Source organism: Alligator mississippiensis, chromosome 11 (assembly GCF_030867095.1).
Source record: "Alligator mississippiensis isolate rAllMis1 chromosome 11, rAllMis1, whole genome shotgun sequence".
Taxonomy (NCBI): domain Eukaryota; kingdom Metazoa; phylum Chordata; order Crocodylia; family Alligatoridae; genus Alligator; species Alligator mississippiensis.
Window position 1 is genome coordinate 39769498 of NC_081834.1, and position 21007 is coordinate 39790504.

Genomic DNA, 21007 nt, shown 5'->3' on the forward strand with positions numbered 1-21007 from the left:
AGTTCAAGAAAAATCTTGGTTTTTATAAAAAAGGAACTGTGATAGTAACTTCTCCTGCTATTGCTAACTCATCCCTGTTTTCTTTTCTTCTTAGTGACTGGGAAAAACTTCTCCTTGCTGCTAAGGACAGAAGGAGATTTGATTATATATTCCTCCTTGAAAAGAGAAGACAGCCCTCCATACTGAGGAAAGAAGATCTGATGCCAAAAGGGCTAAAGACAGAAATTACATATAAACCAGTATAAGTGATTGGAAACCAGTTCAAATCTGTAACACAACAGAAGTTCAGTGCACATAAACCACTTTCAAAATGGCCAAAACCAGTTTAAGATAACACCGGATAGATGTAGGATCAGACTTAACTCATTTAGGTTAAATCAGGTTATTGAACTTCTGTCCCAGATCCCCTCCAGATTAAAGTTAACTCACAGCCCCCAGCATCCCAGGATACTTTTGCACATTCCTGACAAACCTCATTGCACAGGCTGGATGGGCTAGCCTTGGTCCAAGCTGTCTGCTCCAGCTAAGGAGGAAGACATGCTCTAGCACACCCTGGCTTCTGGCCTGAGGGACTGAAGACACGTGGCTGCATTTCTGGAATCAAAAGTGAATGTGTGTTCACTTGCTTCTCAGTTCAATCTCCACAGCTTAGACTAACCTGCAAAGATTGAATTGATGCAGCCTTAGGCTTTTTGACTGTCTGTACTTAGCCTAGAAGACCTTCAGGACTAAGCGATGATTCCCTGCAAGCTCATACAGCTCTCTTGAAGGCAAAAGAGATTTTTGTGGCACTGTTGAGAGGAGAATGCCACTTGTTCCTATTTCTTCCTTTCTCACAGCAGTGGATGAGCCCCTCACCTTCACCTAAGAAAAGGTAGGACCAGGAAAATGGAAGTCCAGTTACCCTTACCCAACAACAGTACAATGAGAGGTAGGATGGCCAGAACAGTGTCAGCATCACACTACTAGTTCATTCCAGCCTATGCCCAGTGGGCATGCCTACATGTGCTATTAATTTGAAGTAGACTTACTGCACAGTAAAAACTCTGCACAGTAAGCCTACCCAGGAGCACAACTACACGTGCTCCCAATGGGAGCAGCCTGGAACAGGGCTGTTCCTGCCCTGCTCTGCCTCTCTGCAGCAGACAGGTGGAGCTCCAGGCTCCCCCTGGGTGCTAGCACAGGGGATGGCAAAGAGCATGGGGCTGGTCCCCATGTGCAGAAGGCCAGGAGAGCTCTGCCAGCTGCTCTGCTGGGGAGTGTCCTGATGTGCATGGGGCCAGGAGACAGCTGCTTCTGAAGAGCTCTCCCACCCCTTACACATGGGAACAAGCCTTGTGCCCAGTGAGGCTTCTCTGTGCAGCCTGGGGCTATACAAGGTGTTCCCTGCCCCGCCTAGAGCAGGTCCCAGACAGTTCCCAGAAGCGGGACAGTTCCCAGCCAACTCCAGGCTGGGCAGGGAACTTCTCAGGCAGCCCAGAGCTGGCTAGGACCTGCCCCAGAACAGGATAGTTCCTGGCCAGCCCTGGGTTATGCAGGAAACTCCTCGTGCAGCCTGAAGCTGGCTGGGGCCTGCCCCAGTCAGCTCCAGGCTGGGTGAGGAAGCAGGGGGCTCTCAAGTCACAGTGCTGCTCTGCTCCCAGCTCCTGTGGAGAGCTGGGAGCTAAGCAATGCCAGCACGGGTAGGGGAGGTGGGGGAGGGAAGGGAGGTAGAGGGGCAGAGAGCTACCTTGTCCCAGTGCTGCTGAGCTCCCAGCTCCTGCAGGGAGTTGGGAGCTGAGTAGTGCCAGGACCAGGGGAGTTCCACATCCCCTGTGGTCCCCTAATGTAGGAGCTGACCAGATGCAAATTTGTTTCTGGCCAGCATCTATACATGTGCAGTTAGTTTACTACCTGTAAATACAGGTAGTAAACTAACTGCAATGATTACGCCTCAGTTCAACCTCCCAGGCTATGATACTGCCACTGCACCAGTAAACTAATTTACTGTACAGTATGTGTGTGCATGTGTAGATGGTGACACTAGGTGTCTCCCTAGACATTTCAGCTTTCTAACTGGCATCCTCAGTTTGGCAAATTCATTTGGGATCATACCCCTGACCCTGTACTTAGCTTGCATTTATCAGAATTAAGCTTCATCACACACATTTGCCCATTTCTAGACAACAGTAAGCCTTAACAGATGATAAGCTGCCTAGTCCCGTCCTCAGTGGGTGTGTCTACATGAGATGCTTTACCGTGCAGTAACATAGTTTACTGAATACTAAGTGTGTGCATCTACATGTGCACATGCTTACTGTGTAGTACACTTTGCTAATCGTGAGTAAATCTGCTACCTGCACATGCAAGTAGCAAATGTATTTGAGATTAGTTACTGCACAGTAGCACTTGTATAGATGCCTGACCAGGAGCAAATCTGCTCCCAGTCAACTGACCAGCAGGGGGTAGGAGATTGCTCCCTGCCCCTGGGAGCTGCCTGCTCCTGGGGCGAACTCTGCCACGAGAGCCTGAGTGGGGACTATGTCCCTTGCTATGAGATTGCGATTGGGGAGCAAGGGCTGGGAGATCCTGATCTCCCAGTCATCACAATTGGGGAACGGGGGCTTGGGAGAGCCTTATCTCCCACTGCCAGCTTGGCAGTTATGGGGTCGGCATTGGGGCATCCTTATCTCCTAGCCTGAGCTCTGCAGTCACAGGGCTCAGGCTGGGAGATAAGGGTCTCTCAGTACTGGCCCTGTGACGAGAGCTGGTGCCGGGAGCTATGTGCTGGCAGGGGCTGGGAAGCTTGTTCCCTGCCCAGCTCTGTGATCATGGAGCTGGCTGGGGAAGGGGCTGGAAAGCCAGTTCCCCACCCATCCTTGTGATCACAGAGCTGGGCAGGGAACAGGCACCCCAGCCTCCTGTCCACGATCATGGAACTGAGCAGGGTACAGTTCCACAGCCCCCACCAGCAAGGAACTCCCAGAGCCAGCTCTGTGTTAGTAACTAACTGCACAGTTGAGCTAGCCAGGGAATAGGCAGGGAGTGAGGGCTGGGCACTGTCCCGGTCAGGGGTAGGTCCCAGCCCCATGCCCCAACTGGGCAATCAAGGCACAGGGCTTGAAAAGACCTGCAGGGGTGCAGCAGGTCCCAGCCCTCTACCCCATCCACTGGTGGGACAGCTAGTAGGTGAGCCCCTGGCTGGGCAGGGAAGCCCTGCCCAGCCTAGGGCTTACTGCTAGCTGCCACACTGGTGAATCAAGGCAGGGAGCTGGAACCCGCCCCTCCCCTGCAGTTCTTTCCAAGTCCCCTGCCGCAATCAGGGAGCTGGGGCCAGGAGTTCCCCGTCAGGCAGGAGGACATTGTCCCCACCCTGGCAGCAGGCAGCACCCCCTGGGGCAGGAAACACTGTCATTAGCTGCAAATCTGTTCTCGCTTCCCTGCATATGTAGATGCGTGCCTGGGAGTGTTTACTTGCAAGTAGTTTACTCACGAGTAAAATGCTCCCAGATCTAATGCATGTGTAGACAAACCCAGTATGTATCTAATGGGACAATCCAGCACTTTCACCCCTTCCTCTATATTTATCAAAAGGACAATCCAGTGCTCCTGTCTTTCTTCTCTTGAATTTCTCAGACAGGATAATCCATATCTCCATGACCTCTGCTCACAGGACTTCAGTCAAGACTGATTTAGTACACTACTAAATCTTGATGCTAAGGGTATAAGTAGTAGGGTTTGCACAAAATTGGACCCTTATTCTCTCAATGACTGTTAGCCCTGCTAAGCCCAATCGGTGCAAAAAGTCTTAATAAATGCAACTCAAGATTTTAGGCACATGTGAGTCAGAATATTTGGATTTATGATTCCTGCTGCAATGTTTCCTCTGAGCCTTGCACACATTCATTATGATGAAATCCCTCAACATTGCAAACACAGCAGCAGACAATGCCAGGTACAAGACTGCAACAGAACATAGAGGGATTGCATTTGCCTTCATTATTTTAAACATGTAAATGAACAGAGGTCATTCTCCACCTTAACTAACATTCAAAACAGCTTTGTAGACTCAGGTTGCTGCCTGTCCTAAATTGAGTGGGTCTGTGCAGCAGAATTGCTTTCATTATAGCTAAACTGCAATACTAGGTCAATACTACTGGCAGCTATTGAGGGAAACTGCAAACCTAATCCAAGAGCAGTCATCACAAAAATCTGGAACCACACCCAATGAGGCTGTCAGGCTAGTGAGCTCAGGAGATGCAAGCTCTCTTTTCACCTACCAAAGTCTATGGAAGACGAAATTGGACATGATGTAGTGGGGAAAGGAGCAGAGAGGGTGACATACCAAAGTATAAATCATCCTTTTCAAGACCAAACATGTTTGCAACCAGTCATGAAGTGTCTTGTTTCTGGCTTTACTCACACTCCCTCACAGACCTCATGAATTCTTGCTGCATTGCTATTTGCCCACAATATTAATGATCACTAGATTCTACTGCTAAAGCTTATAAAAAAAGGAAGAAACATGACAATTCCATCTACAGCTTACCTTTCCATGGCTTTTCTTCATATGAGACACATAGGCTTCCCGATCAGGGATCCACTGTGAACATTCCCTACAAGTCCAACCAGTTTTTCTCAACTTGGTCTTTGATTCTGGGTTGTGTTGCCTTCTTGTGTCCTTCCTTGGCAAGGAGGCATGGGAAGTACCATTGGCTATTGTCTGTTCCTTTGGTGGTATACGAACTTGGTTGCTGGATGTTGTCTCAGATTTCTGTCGAAGGTTAGAGAGCTCCTCGGGATTTTGGGGGACTCCATGAACACTCTGAGTTGGAATAATAAAAAACAAGCATCAGCTGTCAAATATAAATTCAAGCAACAGCAACATGTCACTCCTCACCCTCCCCCAACACATATTTGAAAAGGCCAGAAAGCTTTCATGGGCAAAAAATATATTTTTTTAAATATAAGGTTCCCACCATAAAATGTCTGTATTACAATGGCATTTCCTTGGTGCTATAGGCATAACATTTTCAGTGAGCGTTTGGGATCACTGGTTGAAAAGGGAAGAGAAATTTACATTTCCAGTATTTCAGAAGCATGGTTTTTGGCTCTGGTGCTACCATACTTACTCAAATATAAGACAACCTCCCAATCATTAGATTCTATATACGGAAAAAAAATATATTTTTTTTTTTATAATTTTCCAGGTATAGAGTCTAATCATTAGAGGTTTACCTTGAATTTGACCCTTCCCACTACTAAAGCAGGGAAAATAAATCTGGGAGGCCAGGCAACCCTTTTGCTCTCTGCTTCCCCTCACCTTTTTCCCCTGGCAAACCCTTTCCCGGTCCTTACTGTCAAATCCTGCTATCCCTGAGCACAGAGAGGAGCAAATTTGAAAATAAAAACCTTTTTTCTTTTTTATAATATATTTCATGTTCCAGATCATATTAGCCAAATCAGTTCCAGATCAGATCAACTGAGCAGAAATCAATCATTCCAAAAATCATATCAATTGAGCAGGAATTCACTCATTCTAAATACCATGTACGGAACTACACCCAGCAAATGACCTCCATCTCAGACCTCTCATTCTGGGCCTTCAGATACTCCCAAATCCATTGGCAGGCATCCTACATGCAGGCCCAAGCCTGGAGGTCTTGGGGTTCAGATGCCCCTAGATACTACAGGCAAGCATCCTCCATCCCAGACTCTTTGGTCCAGGACTTCAGATACTCCCTACACTTGATATTATCCCACAAGAGGCTAAGAAGCAATTTGAAAACAGTAACCATTTTTTAAGGATTTTTTTTGTGCATCCTAAGTCAAATCAGCCAAATCAATTCCAAATCTCTGCAAGTCATTCAAGAACCATATGTGGCCCTGCTGCCAGGAAGCATCCTCCATCCCAGCCTGGAGCTTCAGATATTTCCAAATCTTTTGGCAGGCATCCTACGTGTGGGCCCAAGCCTGGAGGCAATGGGGTTCAGATGCCCCTGAGTTTCACTTGCCCTCAGCGGTATGGCCACAGAAGCAAGCTAGGGAAAAGTCTCCCATTTCCATAAAGTCAGCATATAGCCAAGATCTTCCCACTGGAAGTAAAAGTAGAAGGTTAACTATCCCTTACCTTGGCCAAGGTACTACCCCCTGCCACATTTGTAGTTTTCCCCAGCCAGTAGGAAAACTACCTTGGTGGTCATGGTATTTCCACTGCCAGATAAGTAAAACAATAACCGTGAAATTAAACCTGGCTATAGCAATGAGCATACAATGCCAGAATCAATGGCATTTCAAGCCATGGTGACCCCCAGGACTGCTCAGTAAGTATGTATACTCCAGATACTCCCCATAAAGGATCCACATGCTAATTAGCACTCCACTTGTGACTGGAACTAGGAGTTCTTGTCATGAGTTCTGAGACACTCCAAAAATGTATGTGTAGATGAGGTGCAGGGCAACCTGCTGCAGCTTTACCTCATGGAGGGCAGGACTACACTAATCATATGTGCCTGGCTAAGAGGGGGTGTGACAGAAGGATTCTGGGTGAACTATTTGGGGCCCTGTTTCAATGTTTGCCAGGCCTTTAAGGCTGGTGAAAAATACAGGAACATTGGAAATGGGAAAGAAAGGTGCAGGTTAGCTATGGGAGTGAAGAGGAAGTCAAAACATATGCAATGTAGTGGCTCACTATGACTTGGAAAAGAGTCAGTGGTGAGGGGAACTGCACTAAATGAGCAATATCATAATCTAATTTGGATAGACTGTGTGAATCTATTTTTGTAGTAGGTTCCTATGTTTGCCCAATATGGACCATGTGTTTTACCGTCATGTGTTGGCTATATTTAATCAACTTTATAAGTGGTTTCCATGGTTAAGCACATGCTGCTTTTGGCAGCAGCTTAATGACAGTCAATGTATTTAGCGAGATTTCTTTGTATGTGATTAGAAGACAATGGGCTTCTTTTCCCCCATGCTAATGGGGGGCGGGGGGACAACCTCATCTAGTATTTAGGTAAATATAGTATTCTATTTCAATATACTTTAGCGCAGTGGTTTAAAGGACAAAATTTGCTGCCATAGCTGGGAGCTCCACAACTGGAGAGACTTCTCTTTTCAGAGTTCAAAATAAATGCAGTAATGCTCTTTGCACACTGAACAAACCAAGGGCAGAAACCAAGTCTCTGCTGGATGCACGCTGCCAGGCTTTTAAGATGGTCCATAGAATTACAACACAATTGGACCCAATGTCCCAGAACAGCAAACAAACTACTTTCATAATCAAAATGGAGGACAAAGAAAATAACCTACAGCTTAAAAGCTGTGGTAAAAAGAAGGCCAAGTAAAACGGTCACTTGCCAATAAGTCCCAAAGACAGCCCCGTGGGGACTGTAATAGTATCTATGCACACAGGGATAATTCAGATGCTTAAATTTTCCCAGGAATTATTAAAAGTAAAGGCTGTAATAAAGAAAGGAGACAGGAATTTTTCCATTATGTTTTCATAATAAGACACAAAACATGACCTCTAAAACAGGCTTGCTCCTCACTTGAGAAGACCGAGCCTCTTGCTTGTTTCAGATGGTGTGCATGATGGACAAACTCCGCACCCCTGGAGATACTGTCTATATTCATCTCCCTGTTTGAAGATCTCAAAGCAGTTTACAGGCATAAATAAATCAATCCCCACCAAGCTGTTAGGGAAGTCCCTGTCATCAGATCACTTTTAATAGAAAGAAATTGAGACGCAGAGAAGTGAAGCAACTTTGACAGTAGAGTGAATAGCAGAACCTAGATCTCTTAACTCCCAAGCTTGTGCTTCAGCAACTCAAACGCAGAAAAATTCCATCAAAATAGATCCCATTGTCTGATCAGCAGTAACACCTCTCCTAGAAAACTGTCTTATAGAATAGATTACCTTATCCTGAACACAGGAACAGACCATGCAGCTTCTATATTGATCTCAGGGGGCTCTGCTTTGACAGGCAAAAACAGTGTGTTTTTCACTCATGTCAGTTTAACACAACTAAAAACCCTGGTCAATTCAATTCTAAAGTTTCTCTGAAGGTTGGAAAAGCCATTAATGACAAAACATGCCCCAGTGTGTAAAACTAAAGACCTGTGGAAGTTTGAGTGGTATTTGTAAGCTCTGCTACACACAAGTCAGCTGGGCTGGAATTTTTAAAGAAGCCAATGGGAGATGGGTGCCCTTTTGAAAATCTCAGCTGTAGTTTTTCTGACATTACTATTTCCCCAACTGAAAACTGGGGAGACTAATATTTATCTACCTCCAAGGGCCACTTTAAGTGCTAACTCAGTGCCAAACAAAGGTTTCTGAGATTTTCAAATGAAAGCCAAATCATAACTACTGAATGTTTATTCATTCTTTGCCTTCTGAGACATGGCTCTAAACTAGAACAAGGAAAAATGACTTCAAAATTAATCCTATGGCAGTACACTTTTATTATAAATAAAAGTAGAAGTAAGTGAACGCTTTGTTCACAATTTCACAATCTATTATACTGGAAAATACGGGAATGTTCAAGATGACCTTCCATTTGGGCACTGCTGGTTTTGCACATTGAGATGTGCTAACATTTCCACACTAAAGTAATAGCAAAATATAAGATGCAAGTACATATTTCTTAGCGTAATTTAACTTTCATAAACAACAGGGAAGACTAGGGGTGGATCAAAGGTGGCGGGGAGGGGAGAGGTGCAGTTGCACCTTTGATTCCTGCTATAGCGACATTTTAAAACCAGCTGTGTGGGAAAGGCACATACTTCCATTCAGGCAGTGCTGCAACAGTCTCTTGACTTCATAGCTCGATATCATCTCCTTGATTTTTGCTAATCTCTCTTCACTCCGTATTAATGACCCTCTATCCTTTTTAATGGCCCTGATATTCTACTATTCAAACCATCCTTTTTTTCCCCCAATGTTGCTGTGTCTTAGCCATTCCTGGTAACATCTCTCATCTATTTCACAGCCCTACAGACTGTTTTTAGCTCTAGCTAAAAACCTTAACTCATGGGGGGTGATATTAACACAGGTGTAAAAATGACTGACAGTGAAGTACTGGAAGCACTATCAAGACTCTCAAGAAGACTAGTTTTTGTATTATGAATCTGAATAAGTGATGCGCATTTAACTATAGTGACTACAGGACTAATGACACAATAGCTTTTGATAATTTTTTTGCTAATTTTGTTGCATTTTTTAAACTTTATCTAGCAAATCTAGCAAATTAGAGCACAATCCAAAAAGATATATTTATTTTTGCTTTGATCTTAAACTGAAAAATATACTGCCAACCCTTTAGCATATTAGTAAAGCATCCAGTTTCTCTTTAACTGGACAAAAATTTGCTGTGCCATGTATGAAATATCAAAACATTTGCACCCACTTCTCAAAATCCTACATCTGCCCATGGTGAAGGCTACCTGGAAAGCAATAGGGTTTCCACTGCTATAAAGGACTGTTCATTATAAGTGGTGGCTGTGAGAGTACTGGGATGTCAGTGACAATATGACTTCACAGGGTCCCTCAATAGAATGAGTGGTGTGTACATTTAGAATGATTTTTTAAAACAATGACAGGTCAGGTTTTAGGATTCAGTTGCAAGAAGATCAAAGCCAAAGTCTGTAGCACAATAATTTTATGAACACCACCATTATTCCTATTTAAGTATCTAAAATGGCGGTAATCAAATCTCCTGTTTCCCAGTCTAATAGAAGGCTGCTGTGAGCAGATTTAAAAAATACAGTGAAAGCTTCTGGAGACAGAAATACCTTTGTGCTGACTCAGAAATTTTTGTCAAAAAATATCTTTTTTGTAAAAAAAACTTCAGTTTATTGAAAAAAAATCTTCAGTGTGCAGTTGATAAAATTGTTTGCTTTAGGTTTTTCAAAGAAAGCCTGAAATTTGTAAGGGAAAACAAAAGGATTTTTTTTCCTTGATCTTGTAATGGTAAAATAATAAAATTAAATTCCCTTCTCCCTTCCCCTCCCTACCACCTCCCCCACTCTACCTACTGTACAGATTAGGAAGGAATCTATACCAATACTACAAAATTAACAAGATGCAACAGAAGACATCCACTTATATGCATACCAGATTAAGTGATTGTTTCACAAAATATGTTGTCAGCTGCTTCCAGTATAACAAAACTCCCTTTTTCTGCAGACTGGATGTATAAACCACTTGAACATCTTTAAGCCCATTGTCTACTTCGCAACTTAACTGTACCCTGGTTAAACTGCGTAGTAAGTGGAACTGTAGGCATCTACTTTGTAACTAATTGTACTTGGCTTTGCTGCTCCAGAAAGAGTGAAAGGGAAGCATCTGACTCAAGGTTGTTGTTAGAAGCCTTGAAAATGAGAGAAGCTAGTCAGTTTTGCAGCTGCTAATACCACAGCCCCATAGGACTCTGTACTTAATAAGCATGGACAGCACTGTGGTACAAGCAACCCCCAAACTGATTAGCTCTCCTCATTTTCAAGGTTATTCATAGCCCTGAAATATCCTAGCAAAGCCAGCATGAGGAACTTAAGTCCTGTTTATATTAAGTCAGAATAAATGCATATTCCAGGTAAGTGCAGGGACCATTTTTCAGTCTGGAGGCTGTGTAGACTGTTAAAGAGAATACGCTATTTGAGGAAACAAATCCCCATTTCTGTGCACATATTTATTTTAATATAAAGTACAAGGGAAATAATCACAATAAATAAGAAATACTAGTAGGAGCAGAACTGTTTCTAAGTGGAATATTTTCAGTTTTCATTCTGCCCTCAGTGTTCCTCTTCCAGTTATATATGCAGCAATGAAAATATTTGCACTCTGTTTCCCTCAATACAAACAGCTGCCAATCAAAAACCCACAATGTTATAGGGCTGTTGTTTTTTTTAAATGGCTTTTGTCAAAAAATTGAGTAAACTACAGATGAGGTGATCACTCCCTTGTTCCCTGGGAAATGTCACCAGAGCTGAAGAGAAATCTGTTTCGTGGTAATATGTTTTTGTAATAAAACAATATTTATTATTACAGCATTATGAAACTTGTGTAGTTCCACTTTATTTTTCATCAGCTGCCCCTGGCAAGAAACAAAACCTCCAACACATCTTTTGCTGCCAGGGCTGCATACAAATGCACAAGGCAAGCAGGGTTCTGTGCTATCATTAAGTCAACTTCTACCACCTACCTTGACATGCTGCATTAACTGCTGTTTCTGCATATACACCAACTGACACTGTGGACACTTAAATACTCCCACCAACAGTTTGTTGGCATTCTGCTGGAAGTGCTCCTGCAGCAATCGCTTCTTGTTGAAGACAGTCTCACATGAGCATTTGTAGATCACCCTAGAACAATGCAATCAAATCAAATCAAAATTGCAAGACACTGGTTACAAGAAATTTCACTAAGTTAGCCTTGAAAACAGCAGTTACTTCCCAGTAAATGGAGTTCTTCCAATGTATTACCTATACATAGCCACATTCCTGGGCAATGCTCCCAACATGCTACACAGAGCACAGAACCATTTGAAGGAACTAGGTAGAGAAATGGAATGTCTCAGGCATAGAATTGAGCTTTCTAAAACATAAGTTCCTTTAAGCCCCTTATCTACATGCCTAGGTAGATAGGGTAGGCACAGATCAGCAGAAGAAAAATATTCAGAGAATCCCCCACCCCCAACACACATGCACTTTCAGTGCTGGTTGGAGGGAAGGTTACAGAGTGGTGCACACAGGAAAATCTCTCCGGTCTCTTTCTGCAGCATTTGCACTTAGCACAACTTGTTGCCTATCTTGGGAATGAAAGATGGGGCAGCTGCAGTGCAGCCTCCTCTCAGTAGATGATATACTCATCCACACTAGATTTCTTTCTACAGCTCAGTTCACTCCCTTCCTGGGCCCCTTTCTCCAGTCTAGAAGACCCCCAATTTGGGCCAGGGGAGCAGGATCTAATAGCAACTAGGCCACTACTAGCAGCAAAAGCATCAGTAGTTTTAACTCCTCCTCCTCCTCATGAGAGATATGTAAAGGCAGACCTTCTAGGGAAGAAAGGGTCCTTGCAGCAGGCAAGGGAAAGTTCCACTCAGACAGGGGCAGACACTGATTGTTTGCCATTTGCCAAACACAGTGAGTCAACATGTAATGGTAGTGTGGGGTGACATTGCCCAGATGGTCCAGAAGATATGCGGACTGCAAGAATTCTTGTGAGTGATATTGGACCAACTGTATGGCTGGTATACACATAGGCAAGCTTTTGGATATCACAAATTCCTTAGGCCTCAATGTGTAATGGCACTTACTGAGTAGTCTTGTGAGACTCTGTTGGGTGCTGGCTAGTGATGTGAGCAGCAGTGGTGTCTGCAGACTTGAAGGCCATTGGACAAAAAGAACACTTGTGGAAGACTTCGCAGTGTTTCTCATGAATGTGCACTTTCAGCATTGCAAGCGTTGTGAAGACAACTCCACAGTGGATACACCTGGAGGGCAGGGGAAAAGAACTGGAATTAGAAGACTAATACAAGGCACAGCTCCTCTGTGGCTTCCAAAAGCAAACACAGTTGTAAAACGCAGGATTCAGTATTAGCTCAGCTCCCATCTAATGCATTTATTAATGATTTGAAAAAGTCTGTAAGCGGTGTATAATTGGAGTTCACAGATGAGACACAAGCTAGGGAATGTCGAACATCACTGACAGATAAACAACAGAAAAGTAGCCTGGGGAGTGTCAGCATGCTTATTTATAAACCATTCCAGTTGCACATATGTTGCCATTTAGTTTTAAGCATATTAATATAATTTAGTGAATTCCATTACTCTATTTACAGGTAGGTTATGTATTGCTACATTTGTCACTGCCAAGGCTCATGTAACCAATCTTTTCCCAAAAACCTTTGCTGCTACTCTTAAGGAAGACCATTCCCAATCTTTCTGCACATGTAACCTTGCTCCTGAGCTAATAATCCCTTCTTCCAGTTGGCTCAAAACTGCAATGCTACCACTGACTTTCAATAACGTTGTTGCCCTACTCATAACGAGAAGGGAGGGGGCACACCTCTTAGTTTAGGAACTGCTGCACCTGGGTGCTAATAAACTACTGAACATTACTGGTGTAGGGCATGTCGAATGTGAAGAGCAAGAGAAAGCAAATATGTAGGCCAGCAGGCACTATGCAGGTTAAAGAGCTGCAGTTAATGGTGAGTCAGGTGCATATCAGAGATAAGGAAGACTCTCTTTTTAACAAACCAGACTTTCTTGTAGCATTAAATCTTTCCTGACATCTGGCAAGGATCACTGAGAAACTGGCTTTGGCTAGTTCTCAAAGGTCTCAGGAACAAAGATGTTTCTGAAAATTTCCAGACTTTTATCTTGCAACACCGCCCCCCCCTATAAAAGTTAGCCCCTCCCAGAGAGGCTTTCAGAAGGGAAAACGGGGTCTTGATGCACCACTACTGTGTTTTGTAATGGCAAGAGGAAAACAATAGGAAGGCTTTCTAAGAAACATGTGTCTTGTATCTGCTCCTCTCTATTGGGTTAGAGTTATATTATTAGTATTATGTTAACTAAGCCTATTTTGGTTGCCTATAAACAGTCTCCTCATCATTTAATAAATCACTTAATAAAGACATAAATTTGATTGGGGATCAATTGGTCAACTGCTCAGTAATCAATTAATATCCATCTTGCATCAAGAGGTTAAAAACACGAGCAAGAAACAATATAGATTCAGGGCAGAAAAAGGTGCATCTAATATATTTGTGAAAAAATTATCCCAAACAGTTTTTCCATAGGCAAAAAAAAAAATCTGGAAAACTGAAATGCCAAGAAAAACCAAAGGGTGTTCACAATGCCTGCAAACTACACAATGCGATACAGCAACAATGAAGATTAATATGATTTCCACTTGGGAGGTCACAGCCCCTCGGTATATGTCCCTGGTCAGAGTGCCTCTCTAACAGTGTACATAGCACCAGAGTTATGAAGACAAACGGCAACGGGTTAGAGATAAGCAACACAAACGAAGACGCAATGGGGAGGATTGATTTATGGAGAATGGGCAGGCAAGTGCCTGCTGGGACGAGAAAAGAGGATTCCAAGGGGCGGTTCAACCTACCCATCTGTAGACATACGGCTTTCTTATCATTTGAAATTAAAGGAATGGACACCAGGGACCATTATGCCCCATACTTTTAGCATTTTCCCCACTTGGCCTCTCCTTCCAATTCAGTTTAAAGGGAGCTCAAAAATACTATTCCCATTCAGAGGCCAACTGCTGGCAAGTGACAGTTTCAACTTAATCAGTCCTTCATTTTTTTTCCAAACTACTTCTTCGCTTATCCAAACACACAAGCACATTACATTGTATATCAGTCAAGGCTGCTCTATGCATTATAACAGCTAGCCCAAAGCCTCAAAAACAATGAGATGAAAAGTTAAGCTATCTATCAAACACATGCCCTTTCCTCCTCACCTCAAGTCATACCATTGGCACAAATGCTGCACATACAAATGCTGTCACAGGCTTGATGCCAGTCCTCCAGTAATTTGGAGATGTTCCCAATTCCTATCTTCACAAACAAAACATCCAAGTAGTCCATCATCCCAACCTGTTTCCCTGTTCTAGGAAACAAGTTTATGGCTTAAGGTTGTTTGTGAAGTATGTTCTGTGTAGGCAAATGCTAATTAATAGTGTCTCAGTGTATTTCGTAGCTTTATTGCTTGCAGAAACTATCTCTGACATTATAGCTGCTCTTTTCATGAAACAGGATCTTCATGTTTGGGGAGGATGGTAAAAAGGTTACATTGAGATGGTGCTGGGGACCTGCTGTCAACCCCCATGGTAAGATGTGGAAAGAACTGATATACAAAATTGCAGGTCTGATAGTAGGTGCTTTCAGTTAATCTATCTAATCAGAGATGGTATCATATCACTAGAAAATAGCAGATGTAGTACCACATTTAAGACTAAAAAGAAGGACAACCCTACAGGTCCAACAGTTCAATCTCAGTAGTACATAGTACTTTGGAACAAATTTTGAAGGAAAGAATTCTTAAAAGTCGCACAGAAAAATGGAAAATAGTATAAAATACAACATGTTTAGCAAAGGTAGCTTATGCTGACTCACTTGAGATCTCGACAAGCAATTTCTAGACAAAGGAAACGCAATAGATCTTATCTTCCAGACTTCAGTAAAGCATTTGATATAATGTCACATGAGAAATTATTAGTTAAATTGGAGAAGATGGAGATTAGTAGAGGAACTGTAAAGTGGAGGAAGTATTAAGTAAAAGGGAGACAGCAGTAGGTTGTCAAGATCAGTCATGGGATCAATCCTGTACAACATTTTCATGAATGACCTTGGCACAAAAACTGGAATCTACTAATGAAATCTGCATGTGTCTAAACTCAGAGGTATCATTAGTACAGAGGGGAAGCAGGATATTATACAGAAAGAACTGGATGACCTTGCAAACTGGACCAACAGAAATGAGATGGAGTTCCACAACACAAAACATAAGGTCATGTTCTGGGGGACTAGTAACAAATCTTAAACTGGGATCTCACATGGAAACAACTGAGAAAAAGAAGGATTTGGGTGTAATACTTGATTGCAGAAAAACTGTCAATGTATTTCCAAGAGATGGCAGAAGGCACTGAGAAGACCTCATTTGAAATACTATGTCTAATTCTGGTCAGTATTTAAGAAAAATTAATCCAAACGAATAGGTACAGAGAAGGGCTACTAGCATTAGCAGGAAAAGAGAGTCTATTATTTGAGGAAAGGGTAGAAGAGCTTGGATTTATTAGTCCAGCAAAATTAATGCTGAACAGGGATATGCCTGGTTACTATAAATTTAGTGGGTGGTAAACAAAAGGGAAGGAAAAGATAGTTCAGGTTAGCACAGTGGCAAGTGGTTATAAAGTATCTATGAGAAAATTTGGACTGGAAATCAGGAGTGGGTTTCTAACCCTCAGAACAGTCAGGTTCTGGAACAGCTTCTCAATAAGAGCAGAGGAGTAAAACAAATCTAAATGCTTTGAAGACTGAGCTTGCTTGTTTTATGGATGTGGTTGCCTGTGATAGCAGGGAACTACAACTGATGATGGGAGAGGTCCCTTCCCATCCTGAATTCATGAAAATAGTTTCACAAGCTCCTGAGTGGGCTATCTCTTGTTCTGTCAAATACGCTCCTTTCCAGTAAAACAGGAAGGCTGCTGGTGTATGAGAGCCCTCAGGCTGCTGGCTTCTACAGCTAGTGCTTTTCTCACTGAACAGCTGTCTTTTGTCTCCTTGTGCTCCTGTTGCTCTGTATCTATCGTCTTTTGTATGTAAGCTCACTGGAGACAGAAAGTGGGGAGGGTTATGTATGTGGTGTGCAGAGCGCCTAGCACAGCCCTGGTTTAAGACTCGGGTTCTCAGGCACCGCTACCATAGAAATAGTACATAACAATAACCATCCTTTGCTATAGTTCCCAATACCAAAGAAGAGGCAGTGGCACTGACAGATCTAGTAGGATCCCTCTTTGCCTTTAATACAAGTCCCTCTTTGCCTTTAGCCAGCTACACTTTCACAAAATCTGTTGTTCTGTTGAAGGTCCCTCACTATAATCCAAACACAAACTTGGAATCAGAGGCTCCTCTAGCTGAGAAGTACCAAAGCCAAGCAGCGGGGGTATCTACAGTGTGGGGCTATAGAGCACTGTGGCAGCTCCCATGTTGGGGATAGGGAATGGCAGGAAACCAGGCAGCAAGGGAATTCTGATTAAATTTTGGTTCAGTGAAACAAAAAACTCAGATCAGATGAAGCACAACAGCTCCAGGATGCCTTCTCTTCTTTGCTCCCGTACTTCCCACTGACGGATGGGCAGCCACAAGCTGAGAAACAGGAATACTAACAGCTGAATTCTTGCCAACTGGGGGAGAAGCAGGAGCACTTTACACCAGGGGTGTCAAACATGTGGTGTACCGGCCAGATCTGGTGCATGGAACCCCTCTATCCAGCCTACTGGGCTACCAGTGGACTACCAAAAGTTGGGGGGTAGGGCCACAGTGAATGGCCCACTGCAGAATCTGTGGCTCTTGGTCCCTGCTTGACATAGCAATTGGTAGCACTAGGTCAAGTGAGGGCTGATACAGCCTCAGATGCCCTCCCCCCCCCAGCCCCCCCACCTTCCGCCACTTCGCCTGTCACCACCAAAGTGGTCCTACCTTCTCAGCCAACGGCCTGCCACTGGTGTCACCAGAGGTGCCACCACCATGTACACTGCTGTCATAGCACAAGGCACATGGCAGCAGCAGAAGCGGTCTCTACCATGAGGCATGCAGCAGAAGCTGGGGCTGTTGCTGCTGCCACCACTGCATGCACAGGGCAGGAGCCTGAGCTGCAGCCACCAAACCATTCCATGCCCCAGAATGTATACAGCCCACAAAAAGCCCCAGGATCCAGATCTGGCCCAGAACAGAAGGTGAGTTTGATGCCCCTGCTCTACGCCAACATGAAAGCTGTGGTGCCCGATTTCATGCAGCTCACTCCATCACTGCCCTTCTATCTCAGGCAGCTGAGAACTTAAATAACAATCTTGCCATTTATGAAAGTAGCTATCATTTTATGAAGATCTTCCTTTGACACAAATACTGATGAATGGTAAAACCTCTTCACCCTTGAATATAAGAGTCCCTGATGATGCAAAACAAAGGCATTACAATAGGGCCTATGACAGAAGGCAGAGTTGTAGTGCTCTTGTGAAGTGAAAGTATTCCAAAATGCTAAAAAGGAGAACTGAAGGAGTGAAGTAACCTGTGACATGTTAACCACATTTGTTCAAGTTTGCAGTCGCATGAAAGATGCTAACAACTGTTTCTTTTTACCTATTTTAAGAAACATATGACTACATTTACTGAAATCTAAGATGATCATGAATTGAGGACAACTCCCCAATAATTAAATTCCATACATGGAAGATTTATAAATTTGTTATAATTTTCCATGTATCGAACCTAATTATTATTATAATTATCTTTAACTCATCCCTCCCACCACTACAGCGGGGCAGGCAGTGAGGAAGCAGGTAGTGTGGGGAGGCCAAGCAGCTTAACCCCACTTGTGCCTGCCACCCTGAAGCCTCTGCTCCCCATCCCCCCAGCCTCTAGCTCCCTCTTTCACCCCAGCCTTTGCTCCCTGCTGCCTGTCTCCTTGCCTTGCTCCACACTGGCAGTCTCTGCCCCATTCTAGCCTGGGGAATGGACCACAGCCCCTACAGCAGCTGTGCAGGCTGCATGCTGCTGCTATAGACTGGGCTGGGGACGTACTCATTGCCCTAGACTGCAATGTGCAGGGAGCAAGAGTAAGTGGGGATGGGGATGGAGGGGACATGAAGAGAGGCAGGTGGGGAGCAGAGGCTGTATGGTGAGGGGTGGAAATGGGCAAAGAGGTTACAGGAGAGAGATGGCAGGGTACAGAGGCTGGAGACAGGCAGCAGCTGCAACTATGGCCCCAATCCCAGGTGGGGGTGGAGCCCAAGCCACAGCAGCCCTCTGTCCAGCCCTCCCCCCAACATTGTCCGTGTACTCAATTCTAAGACAAAGGGCTCCCCCACACCGTTTTAAATAGTTAAAAATATAAATATCCTCTTAGAACTGAGGAAATACGGTATCTCAGTGCCCTGTACATTCTGTGATTCTGTGGCCATGACACTTGCAATGCAATTCACCCTTTGGCACAAACCTATGGTTTAGAATCTCAGCTTAAATGTAAAAAAATGTTCCTAGCCCTCCTGGTTTCAAGAATTTCTATTGCTGTCTGTGGGAAATCAGTAGAATGGTATCTGCCCGAATTTGCAGATAGCCCAAGACAATGGCTCTGAGGGTAAGAACTGCCTCCCATTGATCTTAATAAGTTCTTAACTCTGAAAATGGGAAGAGGGCATGCTGCTGAAAAATAAGGGTGTGGGGACAGTGTAAAATAAATTGAACTGCATACCAAAACAAGTAATAGAAGAATGGAATGAATGTGCTATTTATTTTTACAGTTAGCTCAATAAAAAAAATCTGTTTTATAGATTCGTTGGATAGCTGCGTAGAATTTTAAGAGTGCTGCAGAATTTATGGATCTTGTCACAGAAGTTAAATCCATCTTGCCATAGAAAACACGTATTTTGCTAGAGACCCTAAATGTTACAGAGTAAAATTATTTCCAGTGTTCCTGAAGCACAAAGGGGCTAAAAATCAGTCAGAAATCTGCTAGTCTCCTAGTGGGGAGGGACCGTTCAGAAGGAGGGTCCTAAGAAGTCTCCTAATGAGGGGGACCTTTGAGCTGTCACATATGATGTATTTTTGGTTCCTAGATGAACCACTCTCTGCACAGACATGAAAGCAAACTGGGGATTTGGCAGTGCTATGTCAGTTGGGTGGTTTGGTTAGCTAGCTTAAGTTGGGGCTGACCCATAGGTTTTCTAACCTATGTCAGGTCAACGCAGATATGCCAGAAGTAGGCAAAATATGGCCTGTGGGCCGGATCTAGCCTGCCAGGCACTTTCATCTGGCCCACGGCACACACCAATGAATTGTGCCCTGCCCAGCCCTTCTGCCCAGGAGGGTGTGAGCGAGGCATCCACACATATACAAACCCCCAACATACCCTATTGCATCTTGCTCCCACCCTGGTGGGCTGAAAGGCCCGGCCCCACCAGCACACGGCTTCCAGGTGGGTCTGCTGCTGCCCCTGCTGTAGCCACCCCCATGGGAACCTGCTTGGCTTCCCCAGAGTCCAGCTTGCTCCAGGCAGCAGGTAGGGAAGCAGCGAGGGCAGGGGCTGGGGCCAGGGCAGTGGAGCTGCAGCTGGGAGGAAGTATGGAGAGCAGCGCAGAGCCCATGCCCAGGGCGGTGGCAGAAGCACAGAACTTGGCTGGGCAGGGTGTGGATGTGAGGGAGGGTGGGGGTTGTGGGGACCCCCTCCACACTCTCCCACATGGTGCACACCCCCTGGTGCTGGCAGCAGGAGTGGTGGGGGTGCTCAGGGTGCTCATGCCCAGCACAGGTGCTGGCACCCAGTGGGGCATGGCTTCAACCAACGCTGTGTGCGAGGTCAAGGAGCAGTCTGCCCAGCTGCCTCTCATGGGGGCTCCATGGCTGTGTGCCTGAATCTCCCACACTTGCACCAGGGGAAGCCCTGCACTGGAGCCAGCTGCCTTCCCCACTCCAGTCCCCTGCAGAGTCCAGCATGGGGTTTCCCCAGTGCAAATGCGGGAGTTGCAGGCATGTGACACAAAGCCTTCATGATATACGCAGCAGGCTGTGCTTCTCCCCTACCCGTACTGACTGGAGCCACACCCCACTGGGCACCAGTGGTGTGACAGCCAGAACCAGAGGGATTAATAGGCAATAATGTGTGCTTCTTGGAGGCATTTGGTATTTTGCCTAAACAGGTAATATTAGTTCATATAAGCTTGTAAGTTTGTAAACTGCAAATGTAACTTGTCTGTCATAAGTTTAACCAAAACGATAAATTAACTGTTCATGGAACTGACTGGGCCCCATAGGCAAAGTGTAGCTGTGAGATTAGCTGGCCTAATGGTTTTTTGCTCAGGGTTCAGCCTTAGCAATAAAAACTGGATCTAACTGCTTGGCACACCAACACATTCCAGGAAAGCACATTCAACTGAAGCCTAAAAGGGGTTGGGATTTAGGCAGAGTGATGTCAATTTCAAACCTAAAGGTGCTGCATCATAATTTGCTGATTGGTTAAACCTGAGTCTGGGAAGTAACCTTTTATGATAATTTTAACACCTTTCAAACCCATAGGGTAACAGCTATAGGGCAATATTATGAGTGGCCCTGAGGCCAACAGATTAACGTAAGACTAGGTACAAAAAAAACACACGCATCAGGTAACCAGCAGGAAGGACGGAACAGAACAGTCATTTCTGTCCTATGCCCAGACCTCAGACTCCCGGTGTGAGTGAGGATCGGATCCTGAGCAAGGGACCTTCCCCGGTAATCCCTCTGACAGCGATGAT

The 21007-nt window shown here is 44.5% G+C and overlaps 1 protein-coding gene across 1 annotated transcript in view; it reads right to left on the reverse strand.

The window, feature by feature from the left end:
* The window catches only part of ZNF592 (zinc finger protein 592), a 78729-nt gene that overhangs the window by 13785 nt on the left and 43937 nt on the right, over positions 1 to 21007 (reverse strand). The window contains exons 4-6 of the mRNA XM_059714850.1: positions 12294 to 12470; positions 11181 to 11340; positions 4529 to 4804 (exon numbers count right to left, since the gene is read on the reverse strand). Of these exons, the coding sequence (XP_059570833.1) occupies positions 4529 to 4804; positions 11181 to 11340; positions 12294 to 12470 (613 nt within the window). The remainder of the gene's footprint in view (positions 1 to 4528; positions 4805 to 11180; positions 11341 to 12293; positions 12471 to 21007) is intronic.